Below are 18,856 nucleotides of genomic sequence, written 5' to 3' on the forward strand. Positions count from 1 at the left end.
ATTACACTGATGAAGAAACCTGCCAGAAAGTTTGATTTACTTTCTTCTTTTCAGCTTCTGGTCTGTGATCAAGCGTAGTTAGAGCAAAGCTGGAATGGAATCTTCGCCCACCCTTAATATATGACGATATATACAGATCAGAGGGTTTCACAGACCCTGGTCAGCACTAATCCTGGACTGCCATTCATATGATAGCATTAGGTAGTCCACAGTGAGTGCTGATCTTTGGCTGATACCACATGTTAAACCACCACCACTAAATCCCACACATTTCATATCCAGTAAGGGGTTGCGGGGTGTCAAAGAACACACATCGTGGCAAATGTCACGACAGGATTGCTGTTCAGATGTTTCAGTTACTTGTGGACCTTTTCCCATGCTTGTTCTTAACCAACCAGCTGTGTTGATATTCATGTATGAGAAATATATCATTGTTGTGGTTATATGTCCGGCTTGAAGGCTAAATAGTTTTGCAGCCTAAATTAAATTGCCACGTGTGTGCTGTTTTTTGTTTGAAAGTTTCACCATCTGGTGGACTGTATTGTTTTTTTTGGCAAAGTTACACAAAATTGTCCAACTGACCTGCAAGACCTGTGGTGTTGATTACTGCAGTTCTCCTTAATGGCCAACAGGCAATGCCACATTTTTTGTTTGAATGCAGTATGCAGTAGCACTGGGCTGATCAGAAGGCGGCGACTGTACTGTTGTGTGTACGCGCAGTTCCACTCTGATCGCAGCTGGCGCTGTACCGACTGGGCTTGGTTTATCTCAGAGACGACCCGCAGCTTCCTGTTTAGAACAGTTCAGGAAAGAGAGCTAATGGCATCGGCGGAGTGGTCGGAATCCCCTCGGACAGGGGAAACCCGGAGTTGCCGGGTCTGGAATATCGTTACCCGGATCCGACAGGGTCAAATTACGGGCCGGGGAATGAACCGGGGTACACAGGTAAGAAACAAGCCGGGGACGAGTGACGGGGCAGGGGCCTGTCGAACCCGGAGCGAGTGAGAAAGTGCTATAGGCCGCTTTGAGGCCTGGGGCCAAAGTTATAACGCATCCCGTGCCGAAGTTATCAGTCTGCTGCAGAAGGTATGCGGCGTATGCGTTAGTCATGTTATGTAGGGTGTTTAAACAAAACAAAACAAAAAACATCAACAGTGCGGTACGTATGTTATGAAAAGGTGTACCGAGGCGCTGTACTATCGGTATCATGTCTTCTGCTTTTGTGCAGCATAATGATTATGGTAGTTATTTAATTTGACTTCGACTTTAGACAACTGATAAAAAAATCAACTGAAAGTGCTCTATTCCCATTGTTAATTCTTTATTCTATAAATCTAACAATAAGATTACTCATTATGTGCTTCTGGTTAAACCCCACAGATGGCAAGTAATGACCCCCCAGTCTGTTTCAATGCTTCTCTGCTGGCGAGTGCTAATTTTAAATGATTACATAAATCGAGTATAGACAGTTATCCAGAAGGTGGTTTATAAACCTGGATCGAATAATTGTCATATGATGACCACTGGTAAATCTAAAGAGGAAACCGACAGTGAGGTCTGGTTGGAAAATAAACACTTAGAATTTTCAGTTATCTTGAATCAAACTCCCAAAGATTAAAAACCATTTGATCTGTGGTCTATATTCCCATTAGTTTTTTAAAGCACGTGATTTTATAGGCTATGAATTCACCCTGGTTGCTCCATACATTCTCTGCTCAAGTCCCGATGATCCAAACATTGGGCTGTTCTGGGACTATATTTACACAGTAGTTGGCGAAAATACAGTACTTATGACATGTTGACTATTGAATGACGTGTTGGCTGTTTTAAGGTAAACCAATTATCCCAATATTTACATGAGATTATTCTTTCAATTGTGTTAAAGTACTGAAAGTTTTTTTTTGTGAAGATAGCATTCTAGTTTATTTTTTTTTAAAGCAATCTCCTTTTGTTGTGCAGTTTATTTTTTCAATTAGTTCTTCAAATGGTCGCTGGTAAGTTGCAGGTAACTGCAGAGACCTGCAGCATTGGTGAAAAATCAATTTCTATAAAATCTAAAGTCTGCTTTGTGAACATTTAGAATTTATTAGATTTTATTGATTTACAAAAGTCAACCAAGAGCATGTTTTTAATCTCTTGTCCTATAAAGAAAAAAAGCCTGCTGTAACCCCTCAGGGGCATTATCCATTGTTAAGACCCCCTGGGCAGTGTAGAATGGGTTCCTCATGTATTCTATTATTATTATTCTGAAGAATGCAATAAAGGTTCAATGATTCAAGCAAAACCCTGAATTTGCTACAGTGCCCTCCTTTTGTAATGCACCTGTGTTGTCGCTGGCATGGTGCTTTAGTTTCATTAGGTAAGGAAGAGGGAGTATTTATAGAAAAGATTGCCTGTCAAAGTGATCTTTCAGGTAAATCAGACATGAGTTCAGCAATGAGTCACGATTGCATTTCTTACTTTTGGCTCACTTTTGTGTTCAACTGTGTCTGGTTGCTGTATGTGCAATGTTGAGGTTATAGTGTTGTGTTGAAGCATTGATGTTGGATTATCGAAGCAGTTGTCATGAATGTAAGCAATTAAACATTTTAACCCTTTATTGGGATTAACTTGCAACACATCTACGCAGATTTTCATATATTACAGAATGCTCAGTCTCATTTGCACAGCAAGTCACGTGAGGGATTTTTGTCCAGCCCCGTGTATATGTGTTAGAAATACTTCAATCAAATATGTATAATGACAAATGCACACAAGATGAAGCTAACCATACCATACCATACATTAGATGGATTATGTTTGCCTGATGCAGCTTTTACCACCACAGGGCAAGATCTTTGCTGTACATGTATTTATATAAATGTGTTGAATTTTTGCAGATTCCTGAGGCGCTGCTAAACGAAAGGGATAAAAAAGCAAAATGGTACGGTATCCCAGTTCTTTTGCAGAAGCTGTATGAAAGCAGTGACCCCAACAGCGACCTTTTGCAAACCCATGTTTTTCTCAAGGTAAAGCATATTGAATTGTGGTTTGTCACACTTGTACTTTGCTTGAACAAAAGTTATTGTATTTCTTGCTCTTATTGTATTACTTGTATTGTAACACTTAATGTATTTGCTTACGATTGTAAGTCGCCCTGGATAAGGGCGTCTGCTAAGAAATAAATAAATAATAATAATAATAATAAATAATAATACCAGTTACCCCTTTATTCCTACAAACAATTCTGATGAAAAAAGTGCACTTGTGTTCTTTCAATTAACTTGTGTTGCTGGCTACATTTGACAACTATTTCATTTTGATATTGCAATGGTGCTTTGATAAATCTAGTCCAATAGACTTCAGAGCAATAGGGGTGCTGTTTAATCTGAGGGTGCCTAGCTGTCTCCTTAAAATCCCAGTATGTCAAAGAATGTAATACAAATGTGTTTAAAACTTGTGTGTGCAGGAGATCTCTTCCTTACTGTCCAAGGAAGCCATGACATTTGTAACAGAAGACAGAAAGACTGCACAAGAGTCCACGTTTCCAAACACATACACCTTTGATCTTTTTGGGGGAGTTCATGTAAGTTTGCAACTATATGCCTTAGATCAATTAAAAATGTATTTGTATAAAGCTGTCCAGGGAAATGCTGCAGGTAAATTGAACCCGCCTGTGTGTTAAAGCTATGCAGTCAACTTCAGTCTCCTGCATGATAAAAACTGCAGAAATATGCATAGTGAAGCAAATTACCTTAAATCACTGTTTGTTTCAAATAGTGGTCAGGTACACTTTTTAAACTGTTTTTGACTGCTATTTTTTCCAACATCTTTACTGCTGGATATGCATAAAATAAGTGTAATAAATGCTTTCATTTATGTGATCCATTCTTCTCATAGGTCTAAGTGCATTTTTATTTTGTATTAATCCCACTTCTAACAACATTAATATTGATCGCAGTGCTTACTGTGGGTTTCGTTGCTGCTATAAGAATGACTGTTGCTTGTTGCAGGTTATTAACTGTTGGCTGTGTGTTTTTGTTTTTTGTTTTTACAGCTATTAGTAGAAATCCTTATGAGACCCACGCTGACGACACAGAAAAATAAGCCAAGTAAGAAACACTTTTGCTGTGGCACACAGTTTGATAATATAAGTATCTAAATACATATTATATCTTAGACAGGAGATTTCAGGGTGATTGTCTAGCTGCTCTGCATCCCTGGTAAATTGACTGAGAATCAGGAAGTAGTATTTACAGAATGATACTGTTTGTTGGCTACTTAGAAGCTGTGTTTCTAAGACTAAATTCAATACAGCAGAAAGTAGTTGAATGATTATTATTATTATTATTATTATTATTATTATTATTATTATTATTTTAAATGCTTCTCAACTGGTTTGCCATTACCTTTTAAAAATCAATCTTCTAAATAAAGTGAGCTTTCCTTAAATTGTCAATTTCATATTCATTTATTTGAGCTTATACTAATTTTGTTATTAAAATGTTTCTCTTGCAGTGAGTGATGACCTCATTAAGGACTGTCTAAGCATTTTGTACAACTGTTGCTTATGTGTAAGTAATGTTAGGCTGTGGACTTGTCGCTTCAGTTTCGGTAGTATATTTGATACCTTGATTGCAACTGCACAGTATCCTTTCTAAGTGTCCTTTCTTCTTCATCAGACGGAGGGTGTCACAAAGAGCCTAGCAGCGAGGAGTGACTTTGTACTGTTTCTGTTTACACTGATGACAAACAAAAAGACATTTTTACAAACTGCCACACTAATTGAGGACATTCTGGGAGTTAAAAAGGTCAGTAAAAAGATCAAACTCTGTTAACATATGATACGGTGCAATGCATTTTACAAGCATCTTGAATCCTGAAGAACTGTTTGTTTGCCTTATAAAGGAGATGATCCAGTTGGAGGACATTCCTAATCTGGCAAGTTTGGTGCAGAGCTTTGACCAACAGCAGCTTGCAAACTTCTGCCGGATTCTCTCGGTCACTATTTCAGAGCTGGACGTCGGCAACGATGACAAGCACACCCTCCTCGCCAAAAATGCTCAGCAGAAAAAGAACTCCAGCCCCTCCCAGGCAGAGATAAACCAAGGTAAAGGATGCCTCATGAGCTGGGTTTGAATTATGTACTAAATCATCATCACCACTTTGCCTGTCTTCATAATAGGCTCTGTAGAAAGTTTTTTATAGCCTTGGCAAAAAACAAAACGTAAACACATTATGTTTTACATAATTTTATGAATGCTCATATACATATCCTGTAGCTAGCTTTCACATTGTTAGAGCATGATTCAGCCTCCTAACACCCGGCAGAGGGGATGTTTTGTTGAAGGGTGTGAAATCTAATTTGGTAGGAGCAGGAAGTTAGGATTTTTTTTTTCTTTGACATGTATCTTTTAACTCTGTGTGATTGTGGATTGTTTGTTTCTCAGCCACTGTCCTGAACATCCCCGGGTTTATTGAGCGGCTGTGCAAGTTGGCCACCCGGAAGGTGTCAGAGAACACACGCTCGTCTAACTTCCTTCAGGAGCTGGAGGACTGGTACACGTGGCTGGACAATGCGCTGGTGCTCGATGCTCTCATGCAGATGGCCAGCGTAGAGGCAGAGCACAGCAGTACAGGTAAGCTTGTTACCATTTACTAGGAATGCAGAGACTCATTTTTGGTGAGACTGCAAGCATGCTGAAATAAAGCTAACTTCATAAAAAAAAGGTTTTGATTACAAAAAGGTGTCCTATGGTTGAAGTTGATCAGATTTATGGATAGAGGAACCCTGTTTTGTATTTGCACTTTTTCGCACTGCTCAGCTTGAACATTTATGTGGTCTCAAAAGCTAGTATGTTTTGTAGATGTATTCAGCTGCTCTTATTAAAATGGTACCGCCAAGAAAATGCATTTGTTTTACCTCGACAATTTTCAGAATCCTCAGATGAAAGCTCTTTGGCTACCAGTCCCCAAAGGCACCATCTGCCACAGTCCATGAAGATAGTGCATGAGATCATGTACAAAGTGGAGGTGCTGTATGTGCTCTGCGTCTTGCTAATGGGTCGACAGAGAACACAGGTGAGAACTGCAGAATCCAATCAGTGTGTTGGATAAGTTTGAATCTCTGTGTCTTCCAGTTATTTGTCAATACAGAACACATTGCATTGCACTTTGTGGTGAATGATGTCATTGGTGTTTCTTCACCTAGGTGCACAAAATGCTGGCTGAGTTCAAGCTGATCCCTGGCATAAATTATCTCTTCGACAAACTCATCTGGAGGAAACCTACAACAAACCATGTGTTACATGGGCAGAACCAGAACTGTGACTGCAGTCCTGTAAGTATACAACGGAAAGATACAGCTGGGCATTAACATCCATGACGGAATACCAATTGAACTGTTCTGTACATAAAATTAACTTTTTTTTTCTGCATGCAAAAGCAAAGTAACCATAAAGTGAATCTTGTTTTGTTCAAGCGTAACTTTGTGCTGTGCATTGTAACAGGAAATTTCCATGAAGATCCAGTTCCTCCGACTACTCCAGAGCTTCAGTGACCATCACGAGTAAGTAAACAAGCATGTCTTCAGGTTTGTGGTCTTTGGAACTTCCTGTAGGTGCACAGGTTCTAAAACCTTCTGTGTGGCGTTGGAAAGCCCTGCTGCAATCATTGACTGTATCTTCTTTTCAATTTTAGGAACAAGTACCTGTTGTTGAATAATCAGGAGCTCAATGAGCTGAGTGCCATCTCTATGATGGCTGACATCCCTGAGGTGGAGGCAGTGGTCAACACAGACAGGTAAGCTACATTCAGAGCGGGGCAGAATTGACTTCCCTGCTGGAAGATAAGGGCTATACATGTGCAAGGCTTGATTTAGTTGGGACTACTCATTTATGATTAAATGAATGATTTATCTATTTTATTCAGTCTGTAAAATTCCAGATTTGATTCACTACTGAAGGGTGTAAGTCTTGTGTTCAGATTATATACAGTGCAGCATCAGAGAAATTGTACAGCACAGCGTCAGAGACATTTTAAAGTGAACATGGCTGAATTTAAATGCAATATTAAAAACCTGTTTTTGTTTTTTCATGAACAGGAGTCTTGTGTGTGAGGGAAAGAGAGGTCTACTTACAAGGTTACTATCAGTCATGAAGAAAGAACCTGCAGACTCCTCATTTAGGTAAACCCCTGTTCCCTAATGTTTGAAACTGCATGGGTTCCACCCCAGCTACCCATTGCAGTGAGGCACAGTATTTCATGGCGTTTCCCACCTGTACGTAAACTTGAAAAAACACTGTTTCGCATTAAGTTTGAGACTGTGTCCGAATCTTGAACATAACGTGGTTTTATATTTAATATGTGCAATTGTTTGAAATGGGTGCATTTCGTATGGGATGCGCCTGAAGGAATGGCTGGTGTTCATGTGTCTCGTGTGTTTAGGTTCTGGCAGGCGAGAGCAGTGGAGAGCTTCCTGCGGGGCGTCACTTCCTATGCTGACCAGGTGTTTCTGTTGAGAAGGGGGCTTCTGGAGGTAGTGTGTGAACATGTTGCTGGCGTTGTTTTGTAAAGTGCTGTGTGGGCACTTTCCAATGTTCTGTACGGAATTTGTTTAGGAAAACTGGGCTGGATCTATAATGATGCTTTCCTCTCCCCACAGCACATCCTGTTCTGTATCATTGACAGCGAGTGTAAATCCAGGGATGTATTGCAGAGCTACTTCGACCTGCTAGGGGAGCTCATGAAGTTTAACCTTCTCGCCTTCAAGAGGTTTAACAAGTACGTCGACACGGAGGAAAAGGTGACTTTTATTAAAGATTGCAATTCCAGTAAACAATTGACTGAACCTATTGGCTGGAAGTAACTTTGTATTTTCTGGTAAAGAAGGAAAAAAAAACTACATTTATGCATTGTTGTTTTTCTTTTTAGTTCCAGATTTTCTTGAGTCAGATCAACAGTTCCCTGGTTGACTCCAACATGATTGTTCGCTGCATTGTGTTGTCATTAGACAGGTTTGAGAGCCAAACAGAAGATGTGAAAGGTACTGTCTATACTAAAATCCAACACACATAAGTAGGCATAAAAGCCCATCATCATTATGCTATTGCTATCGATTTAATTACGATGTCTGCTAGAAGTATATATACACAGTGCAAGATGCATTAAAAGCAAACTTCTGAGACATGAACATTAATAGCAGCCTTCCTGTTTGTTTTCCAGTGGTTGAAGTGCTATCTGAGTGCCGCCTGCTCTCCTACATGGCTCGCATGGAGAACCGACTAGCCTTCCTTTTTAGACTAATTAATATCATCAGTGTAGAGACACTTACACAGGTAAATGCACCTTCTGAATGGTTTCCACAAAGTTTTATATCGTATAGTACATACTGGGGTTCCTGTTCAGCTGTATAGGACTTTGCAAATCCACTATATGTTGATTGTTTTATCATCTTATCTGAACTACAGATAACTGTGGTCATGGATAACTGTGGTCATGTAACTTGTGGGTTTATTTAAATTGCTGCTCCTTGCAGGAGAATGTGAGCTGTCTAAACACCAGCCTTGTGATCCTGATGCTGGCTCGGAGCAAAGGAAAGCTGCCATTCTACCTGAACGCGTTGCGGGAGAAGGAGTACGCAGAGAAGTATCCTGGCTGCATCCTCAATAACTTTCACAACCTGCTGCGCTTCTGGCAACAGCATTACCTCAACAAGGACAAGGACCGCACCAGCCTGGAAAATGTGAGTCTGTCCCTGTTCTACTCTGCCTGACTTTCTTTCTACCCTCATTTTAAGTTAGAAATCCACAAGATTTAGCCACCAGGTGGCACCAGACAGTTGAAGTCCCATTAGATTGAAATGTTTAACGCATTAAGGCACTATATTCAGGGTGGCGAGTCTGTTCGGCAGTCACACAGCAGGGCTAAGTTACCAGGGTGGTATCAACAGATATAGAAACTCCTGCTTGGAGGAGGATGCTAACCACGACTGGAAGCTGTTTAGTTTTTTTTACCAACAGCAAATGTCTATTGCAATACCTTTGTTCAGAAGTCTTTTGATATTGTGTATAGTTTGTCTCCCAGCTCTGCTAACTCTGATCTCTGTGTTGTTTCCCAGAGCGCCTGTATTTGTTTCAGTTACTGGAAAACAACCGTGTCGGTGCTCCTCAGTCCTGACCGGACATCACCTGTTGCCATAGCCAGCTACATTGATGAGGCCTATTTGGATATTGACAAAGATTTTATGGAGGAATAATCCTGGTGGAGGACTACTGTCAGCAACAGGCAATACTTCAGAGAACATATCCCAGGCTGTTGTTATTCAGGGATACATCATTGTGCAGTGTTTTATGTTGGATGCTGGAAGTACAGAATGTTAACTGATTATTGCAGGTGTGTTTTAACCCCCAGCAATCATTAACAGATTATCTCATTTTTCTGTTTTTCCACAAAAAATAATAATAATAACCTGGACGTTTTATTCAGGGACATTCAATATTTTTTTGTTGGTGTGTTGCTTTAGAATAGTCTACTATTTTTTTTTTATTAGTTTTTTTTATATATATATTCCATATAAAATATGTACAGCTCAGCAAATCTTTAAACGGCAGATGCTTTCCGAAAGGCATGGATCTTTATCCTTATAAATGTATATACATTTACAGTACATACAAACGGCAGTGGTTCTGTGCAGCCACATATATACGAATGCTGTCCTCGGACCGCCCATGGATTTGTGAATAAGAAGACTTCTATTTATGCTTGTGGATCTTGCACTCTGCCGTTTCTGATCAACAAGGTCTGGATTGTCTGCAGCCTAGAGCAAACACAGAAATTGAATTGCTGCTGCCAGAGATTACCGGACTACAGTGTGCTTTCTTTTTTTTTTTTTTTTTTGGTTTGCCATAACATTTGCTCATAATCCTCTTTAAAAAAAATTGCACAAACTGAAATGACTATTTTACACCTGTTTAGCAGATTTAACCCAATGTTTAGTGTAATTTGAAATTAACGGATTAGTACACGTCAAATCTTAAATGTAGCAGATTTCTCTCCCTACAATGTTTAAATGATATTTATGTTTTGAAAGGTGTTCTTGCTATGTGCTTGGGAGTAGAAGGGTTTTTGTGTTCAGTCTGGTTTGTTTCTCACAATAACATGACTTGCTTTGACCATCATAATTTGATTTGTACCTCTGGGTCTTACATCTTACATAGTCTTTAATTGGTGGTGGTTGGGGTTGGAGGGAATTGCTAGTGTTTCTGTGTGTCTGGTCTGCAGTAAGAAATGACAGGTTTATTGGGTGAGCAGTTCTGGTGCTGTTTTGAAATATGTATTTTTAAGATCCTAACCAAACACAGTAATGCAGGGATTCTCTGGGTGGCTAGAGTAATCCTTGTAAGGTTAAGCTACCTCATTCTTCAATCCAGCCCCTCACACATGTCCCACCATCTCCATCAATAGGGTTACTACGCAGAAACGTTGGAAGTTTTCAACCATGAACCAAGTATTTGTAATTTAACTCATTTTAAAAGCAACTGGGTTATCTGTTCCCACAAAGTTTCATTTTTTCATTTCAATTTTTGTGGGGTATTCTTTTCAGCCTGCATCAATCCTAAGGGAAGTCACAATTGTGATGTTGACCTGAATTTGTGGTAATGGGCTTTAGGTTTAATAAGATCAGTAATGGCCAGTACTGTTATCGAAGTGATTGTCGCCATAACTAGAAGGAAACTTAACATTTCTATTCTTTTGCTGTAGTACCATCATTTATAGCACGTACCCCTCACTGGTTTGCTGTGCGATGTTTGGTCATGTATTCTTTGTATATAGGACATTGCAGTTCACATAAACCAAAAAAACAAACAAACAAGGGTGCATGGTGGGGACTGAATAATAACGTACTTGTGTCCCAGATCCAATCTCATCTAGTATTGCAAACCTCATCATTATAAAGTGCACTACTCATCTACTCCAACTCTGTTCTCAATCAAAACATCACACTGCCTCGACCACTGTGGTGCCATGCAGAGCATTCCTTATCCTGTTAGCATCTGAATTCTACTGTAATTGTCTTAGCTTGTAGTAGCCCAGTATGATCCAAGACAAAAGAAAAAAAGCCATAAAAACACATTCAATTTTAACTTAATTTTTTTTGTTTGTTTTATTTCATAATAGCATTAATATCCTATGCAGTGGGCATTAAGGTAATGTAATTTTATTAAATTGAGCGCTTTGTCCTCTTGATAATTTATATAGCTTGAGTGACTGCTGGAGAATGTAACCATACTGCACCTTCAGGGAGATTGTATGTTCAGTTAGAATTTGATTTGAAGGAAATAGCGCAGAAATCTGTTTGTTTTTTGGTAGTTTTTCCTTTATATAATATCTCTATCTGAGTAATCTACATGTAATTATTTAGTTCTATATATTAGTTGTAAAACAATATGAAGTCTAAACACAATCATTTTACAGTCTGTTACACTAATTTAATTTAGTTTATTTTGATTTTTATGGAGTATTTCTACTTTACCCTGTAGCAATAGAAACTGGTTGCTTGTAGATGCTATAGACTTTCAGCATATTTCTTAGGATGATCAAATCTGTGTGTATCGGTCCGAATCTCCCTGATCAAATGTAATAGTTGCAATTATCAGCTGTCCACTCCTGAGCTGTTCAGTGCTGGTGCTAAACTGTAAAATGGATTCTGATTGTATCCCAGAACAGACCTGGGACAAATATAGCTGTATTTCATATTTTATTTGTAAACGCCCAACTATTTTAAATAGTTGAAATATTTATTTATATATATATATATATATATATATATATATATAATATATATATATATATATATATATATATATATATATATATATATGCTCAAAATAAATCCATTTTGTTTTTAAATATTCAAATATTGCCCAAAGTCATATTATTTGAATATATTTAAATTGTTTTGCAGAAAACAAATACTATTTGATAATATTTAAATATATGTAAGTTATTTGAAAACAAAATATGTATCTTCAGCTGTTTCCAAATAGTTAATGAATAATCAAAAACTAAAACCTAATTATTACCCTAAATGTATAATTATGTACCAAGTCTTGCAATTGCCACATGGTGGTTGAGAGATTTCGAACGAGGAAAATGCTAAATATGTTCAATTCAATAACTTCAAAACAGGGCATTAAACCAGAGGTTAAAAATATGTCATTGTTTTCAAATATTTACCCACTGAAATAAAATATTCAAATATTTCAATTAATTAAACATATTAAATCTAATTGAAATAGAGCAGTTTCAAAAAGATAATTGAGTGGCTAACAACAAGGACCATGCTTAACCTGCTTGGAGTGCAGGATAATAATGAGGCTGCTGTATGTTAGTTACATATTTATGAAGAGTTTAAAGTATTTCAGTGTATTTCAATGACTTTACTCGTATTTAAATATTTTCAAATAATTGTTTTCCACAAACCATATTTCAATATTTTCAAACAAGTTACTTTCTGCAATCTATTTAATTATTTACAATTTGTATTTAATTATTTTCAAATAAGTTACTTTTCATAAACCATATTTATAACTATTTATCCCATGTCTGTCTGGTCCACAATCCTGTATATTTTTTCCATGGGTGCAACTTGTTGGCTGAACAGGTGTGGTTTTTTTAATTGTATTTTTTTTTTTCTGTTTACGTGGCTCACATTTTCAACATCTATTAGTTATTTAAATTTACCACCTTGACCTGTTTTTTAATATAATTTTTTTCATTCTCTTTGTATAGTTTTGAATGGTTCGTGTGAAGGACAATTTTAGTGGCTATCTTGACTGTACTTTTTTTTTTTTTTTTTTTTAATTAAATCTTACAGATTAAAATACACCCAACAAGTGTCTTATAATCATTGCAACCATTACCAACCAGCGACCAAAAGTGACCCCAGCCCCTCTTTAGCATCTTGCTTTCCAGCCCCCCCGTTCCAAAGCAGCACTTTAATCTCATTTCAGTTCCAGTCCCTGTCATCGGTTTGCTTTTCTGTCATGGTTTTTGGTTTTCCATTTGATTTTATTTAACTGTAATGTTTGTAAATTTGAAAATAAAGTAAAAATAAATTTGTTTTCTTCTCGCTACTTTTCACTAGTGTTGTGTATTGGCTGCTGCTGTCGCTCCATCCCCAGAAACTCAGTATTTAAACTGCATCTGTGGCACAGGCAGTTCCCATCTATTTTATTTATTTATTTATTTAGGATTTTAAAATGTAAATAAATAATAATTCAGGTGCTGGTGATCCAGAAAAAAGCTGTGTATTGCATTGCCTTTTGTCCACCTACTGCACAGCACTTGAGCTGCATGTCAATATGTACTCTATTGAAATGTACAAGCTCCATTCTGGGTGCTGGTGGTGTTCAGATCGGCGATAAAGCTTAAATGACAAGCAGGGACTTTGCATGGTACAGTTGAGTGTACATTTCTGTTTTGGACGCTTATGTAGGTTTAAAGTGAAGCTTGAATTACACCAATCACTTTATTACTTATCCCCTGTTAAAATAGTTTAAATCTTACTGACTTGCTAGCAGGTGAATCTACTAGTCCTTGCCAGTGTCAGTTTAGGAGTTGGAAATGCAATCAAATGTGTGTATTGCTTCTTTTAAAATACAAAAAAACAAAAGGCCTTGCAAACCATACTTTTTATTTTGTTTGCCCACGGTATTATTTTGTCAAAATAGCAGTGAGCTTGTTGCCAGTTTTGTCTAGACACTGGGCTAGTGAAGATGCCCAGATATACTTCCTGTCATTCTTTATGCTGAAACAAGAAGGAAAAGAATGATCAGTCCAATCACAAGTCACACTAAATGGTAATGAATCAATATTAAAAAGGGTGTGTTTTTATTTTTGTTCCTGATGTTGACCAATTTAACCCAATTTCAATGGCCTGTGATCTACTGTAACTCAAAAAACCTAAATATGCAAATGTTACATAATTGGCTGTTTGTTTGGGTGCTTGGATTCTGTATTTTGTGCCAGAGCAGAAAAAGAAGCCAGCTGACAAATAATATATATTTTTTCCTTCTATTTAATAAACAGTCAACCCTGTTTACAGTGATTGCTGACTGGACATGAACTTTTTACCGTAATTAATAATGGTGTCTATTCAACATGTGTGAGTGTGGAAGCCGCCTCACGTACTTTGAGCGCTTTCATTCTGGAGCTGCAGACGGGTCTTTCTTCTCAGTCTGACTTCCTTCTCCTCCGGCTCTTTCCTCTTGACCTCAGAATTATCTGTCTCTGTGCCCTCCAGCCACGGCTCGATCACGGCCAGCGCTTCGCTGCGTTTCAAGCACGACTATTCCACACAATCACCATGAGCGCCAGTGTCAGAACAGCTCTCTGTCTGCTACACATTCTGAAATCAAGTTCCCTATACGAGGAATACAGAATGTCACACTCCTAGATTGCCAGACTGAGATGAAAAATGGGTGCAAAATGTAACATTCTGTAATCTACAGTATTGGGGCGGGGGGGTTCACTCCAGTCCACCTGCATGGGGAAAAAAAACATGTTTTTTCTATGTAATAAAGTGGTGGCAGGGGAAGGGAGTAAGATTAAGGCTGTGCTATTTAGAAATATATCACTCAGTGAAATAAGATGCTTTAATCCCCTGACATCCTTGCAGTTGTTCTATTGGTGGTCTCATTTTAGCTACAATAGCCTTGGGTAAAGAGGCCAGTGAAATTAAAGGCTGAGTTTATGAAGGGCTGAACAGCTGCGGTCTGGCCCCTTGGATCAGGCGCTCTGTGAACACAGCCACCTTTATCCAGAGCGCTGGATTTTAAAAGAGGATGTTTTACTGGAGTGATGACCAGGTCTACTTGACAGTTGCTAATAGATTTACACAACCTTCATAGAGATGTTTCTGATATGATTGTATAAAATACAGTTTAGCAGTTTTACAATAAAACCTGCAATAAAAAAACGGTATTCAAAGATCTTACCTGGAGTTCTAGTTTCATTGGGATGATGCAGCACACAAAGGGAGAACTTTGTCAGCAGCTTGTTCAGGTTTTCCTGATTAAAGTAAAATACGACCTGGATGAATCTTTCAATAAAACTTAATAAACAACAATTAACTGTTTACACAGGTAACTACCCTTATTTATTATTAAACCATCCCCCCCCTCTCTTTTTTTCTGTAGCCTACAATTAGCTTGGCCATATTGAAAATGTCTCCGCTTTCATTACAAGAGCTAAACCAGACGATTTAAAAGGCAGACTGAACCAACCCATTTATAGACCACATGCGAAAAAAGAATGTCGCCATTCTAAATCAAATCATGTTACATAGATCTGTCCTAACCAAGCAAGCTGAACACTTACTTACCAGTTTGTTTGTTTTTTATATATAAATCGTTAGCTGACGATTTTGAGAGTAGAGTTAGCACAGACTTAAAGTGATGTTCATGCATTAAATGATGTAAACATCACTGCAAGTCTTAACTGCCTCTTTCTCTGCAGCAGGGAAAGCACAGCTCCGTTTGTACAAAACCATAGACTCCAGTTTTACAGAAAAACAAGGTCAATGCTAAGATGCTACAATTCACAACAAGACAAAACAATCCGGAAACATGCTCTATTTACAACTGAACTTTACACATGCTCTATTTACAACTGAACTTTACACATGCTCTATTTACAACTGAACTTTACACATGCTCTATTTACAACTGAACTTTACACATGCTCTATTTACAACTGAACTTTACACATGCTCTATTTACAACTGAACTTTACACATGCTCTATTTACAACTGAACTTTACACATGCTCTATTTACAACTGAACTTTACACATGCTCTATTTACAACTGAACTTTACACATGCTCTATTTACAACTGAACTTTACTGAGCACAACCGCTGTCTCTGCACTGCAGTGCTGAACTGGGGCATTACCTTATGAAGCTCTCAGACAGGCTGTTAGGCTTCTTAAGTTTCCCCTTGACTCATGGATTTGGTCGCTCACCAGCTACAAAAACAGAAAAAAAACATCTATATTAAGCCATTGCCTAATATCCACGAGGCAAGTTTCTAGAAACGTGTTCTGCCAACTTCTTGAGCAAATTGTTATCGTTATTATTATTCATCTCAAAATAAAAAATAAAAATCCTAAAGACAGGATACTTTTTCCCCAGTCATTTGTCCAAGTGTTTGCTTAGCAGTTGATCCAAACTTCAGTGTGACATAACCTGTGACATGCATATCACTGCCCTAATTATAAACCAGCCTCAACTGGGATAAATCTTATTCAAGAAAGTTCCCTATCTCCAGTGAAGTTTATTTAGGTCTCTCAAAAAAAACAAAAAAAACATGCAATTTCATGATGGAAATGAAAAGAATTGAAGCTAATCCTGTAATCAGCACACTATACTACAATGTATGGAGTACCTATGGCATTCGCCAGTCTGCTTGTCACCTCAGGGTAAACATATATATATATATATATATATATATATATATATATATATATATATATTATCCAGAACCCTGTAAAAGGAGCCAGTGTTTCATCACTTACACTTGAGAGTTAAACACGCACAGCCAGGGTCTTGCATTTTGCTGGGAGCAGCTGAAATGAATCCTGTTTCAATTCTTATTGTACACTCAAACCCAGCCTCGATTCAGTAACAGCACGTGTAAATTAGTAAGTTTTACACAAAAGTTTTAAATTACTGTTAACCTAGTACTCACGAATTACTTACAAACATTTTAGTACAGGTAGCGTATTTTGAAACATAAAGTCAATACAGCAAATATAATATTATATATATATATATATATATATATATATATATATATATATATATGTATGTATATAGATAGATAGATAGATAGACAGACAGACAGACAGATAGACAGATAGATAGAATTATGAATTAAGACTACCGTGTAAAGGCATAGTCCTGGAGGGCTCGCAGCACTTTCTCGCTTATTCCCAGGGAAGGCACAGTACCCGAGCTCGGTCATATCCAGACATGATCAGGTTCACTGCTGAGCAACAACTCTGGAAGACAAATCTAGTTACACGAGAAATAAAATAAAAACGTCAGTCCACGATTCAAATAATCTAAGTCTAAACAACATAAAAGTGATAATAACTTAAAGAAACGTCAATAATGCATTATTTGACAAACATGCTACAATAAAAATAAGTTTCTCTCTGTCTCTCTCTCTTTTTTTATTAGACAACATATTCAGCATATATGAAAATTAAAAAAAAAACTTTTTAAAAAGGAAAATATATAATTATAATAAAAGAATATCCATGCACGGTTATCATTTACAAAAAATCATTAAACTTTAGAAACGAGTTGTGGTTACATGTTTAAGTAAAATAAATAAATACGACAACGATAACTCCGCAGGCCACATATAACCCAGACTGTATTACTATGAAACAATGAGTCACGCTGCACAGTGATTGTTAGTAGTGCAGTCTTGGACATGCAGGTGTATTATACCAACCTTCGTTTGAATACACTGACAAGGCTGGGTCTCCACTGGCCGTTTTTATTGTCTCTCTCAAGGTCGGGGTTAAAGAAGCTATGTCAGAAATGTCCATGTGTCATAGCCTCGCCGTCCCATTGGTGCTGTCTGGCTGCCTAGAGTTACACAAAAGGCAACCGACACTTGTATCTCCCGGGCAGCGAACTGAAGACCGTTATTTTTATAACAGGATTATTATAAAAGGGATTACCGCAATCAAAAGCACAATGTCCATGTCGCACACGTTATTGTTTTCAATATACCGACATGCATGCATTTTAATTCATATTCAGTTAATAGTGGTGTCCTGTGATTGCTGTTTTATTCTGGCGTACAGTTTGACATATATTAACATGATGTTGTGTTAATTTAAATGATAATAATACAAAAAAAACCCTGTGCAAAATAACAGCATAATAAAATCTAAATAAATAGAAATGCTTATTCCAATAGGATATCGCGTTTAAAGTCACGAGTGGTTCTTAGATAAGGTACCTTCATTGTGTCGTTTTTATATCAGTAGGTATAGATTCATTTGTAAATTATATTTTAAATGTGCAATGTACCTGTAAAACAACCCTAATATACATGTTTTGTATTTGCTCTTATTAGGACTGAAGTCATTGTATTTTGTATCTTGCTCTTAATTGTACTGTAATTCTTGATATGTATTTTTTGTATACAACTGTAAGTCGCCCTAGGTAAGGGCGTCTGCTAGGAAACAAATAATAATAATAATAATAATAATAATAATAATAATAATAATAATCTTATTTTTCTCATTTAATAAAAAAAGATGTAAGTATTTGTGAAGAGACCATAGGTGATATAATGATGTCGCTGTTCAGTAAAACCAATTTTAAGGTCCCAGGTCTTATTTTGCTCGTTTCATAAACCATGCCGTGTATTTTTCTGACCTTGTCTCTATAACAAAAGAGGGGATAAACGACCTTGCTGTGGACTTCAGTGTCCCAAAATAGACAAGAATACAACTCTGCTGCTAATTGCCAACATTCCTGCCTGAGACCGGCCAACTGCTGTCGCACAGTCCTTTGTTAAAGAGGTAGCACATCCCGGCCAGAACACCAGCAGGACAGGAGATAGGGTTGAAAACTGGATTTCACTTCAGATTACACTCTCTCTATGAACTAGATAATCAACCTTCGGCTCTTCATATTCATTCAGAGATTCTGGAAACCCATGTGGTCCAAATTCTCATGCATTTGCATAGAAATACAGTAGCATCATATGCGCTGCCGTTGCATGTCATTTCTACACCATCTCCTTCAAGAAAGGGTTGGGGGTTAACACGTGCTGCCGTGCTGGGGCTAT

At 37.6% G+C, this 18,856-nt stretch overlaps 1 protein-coding gene and 1 long non-coding RNA gene across 2 annotated transcripts; one reads left to right on the forward strand and one right to left on the reverse strand.

The window, feature by feature from the left end:
• Positions 1–612: 612 nt before the first annotated feature.
• On the forward strand, positions 613–10,852 carry LOC117434634 (short transient receptor potential channel 4-associated protein-like). Its single transcript, XM_034057267.3, has 19 exons — positions 613–945; positions 2,880–3,008; positions 3,449–3,565; positions 4,037–4,091; positions 4,498–4,553; positions 4,662–4,790; positions 4,888–5,089; positions 5,430–5,618; positions 5,918–6,060; positions 6,191–6,319; positions 6,489–6,547; positions 6,679–6,780; positions 7,082–7,165; positions 7,426–7,516; positions 7,643–7,783; positions 7,912–8,023; positions 8,203–8,315; positions 8,516–8,722; positions 9,098–10,852. The coding sequence occupies exons 1-19, from the start codon at positions 622–624 to the stop codon at positions 9,233–9,235; spliced, it is 2,520 nt and encodes an 839-aa protein (XP_033913158.3). The 5' UTR covers positions 613–621; the 3' UTR covers positions 9,236–10,852.
• A 1,651-nt stretch (positions 10,853–12,503) lies between these two features.
• Positions 12,504–17,586, reverse strand: LOC117417364 (uncharacterized). Its single transcript, XR_004546707.3, has 6 exons — positions 17,504–17,586; positions 16,925–17,055; positions 15,935–16,007; positions 14,979–15,051; positions 14,173–14,523; positions 12,504–13,789 (listed from the first exon to the last, which is right to left on the reverse strand). It is a non-coding gene; the product is annotated as an uncharacterized LOC117417364 (long non-coding RNA).
• Positions 17,587–18,856: the final 1,270 nt, after the last annotated feature.

Source organism: Acipenser ruthenus, chromosome 18 (assembly GCF_902713425.1).
Source record: "Acipenser ruthenus chromosome 18, fAciRut3.2 maternal haplotype, whole genome shotgun sequence".
Taxonomy (NCBI): domain Eukaryota; kingdom Metazoa; phylum Chordata; class Actinopteri; order Acipenseriformes; family Acipenseridae; genus Acipenser; species Acipenser ruthenus.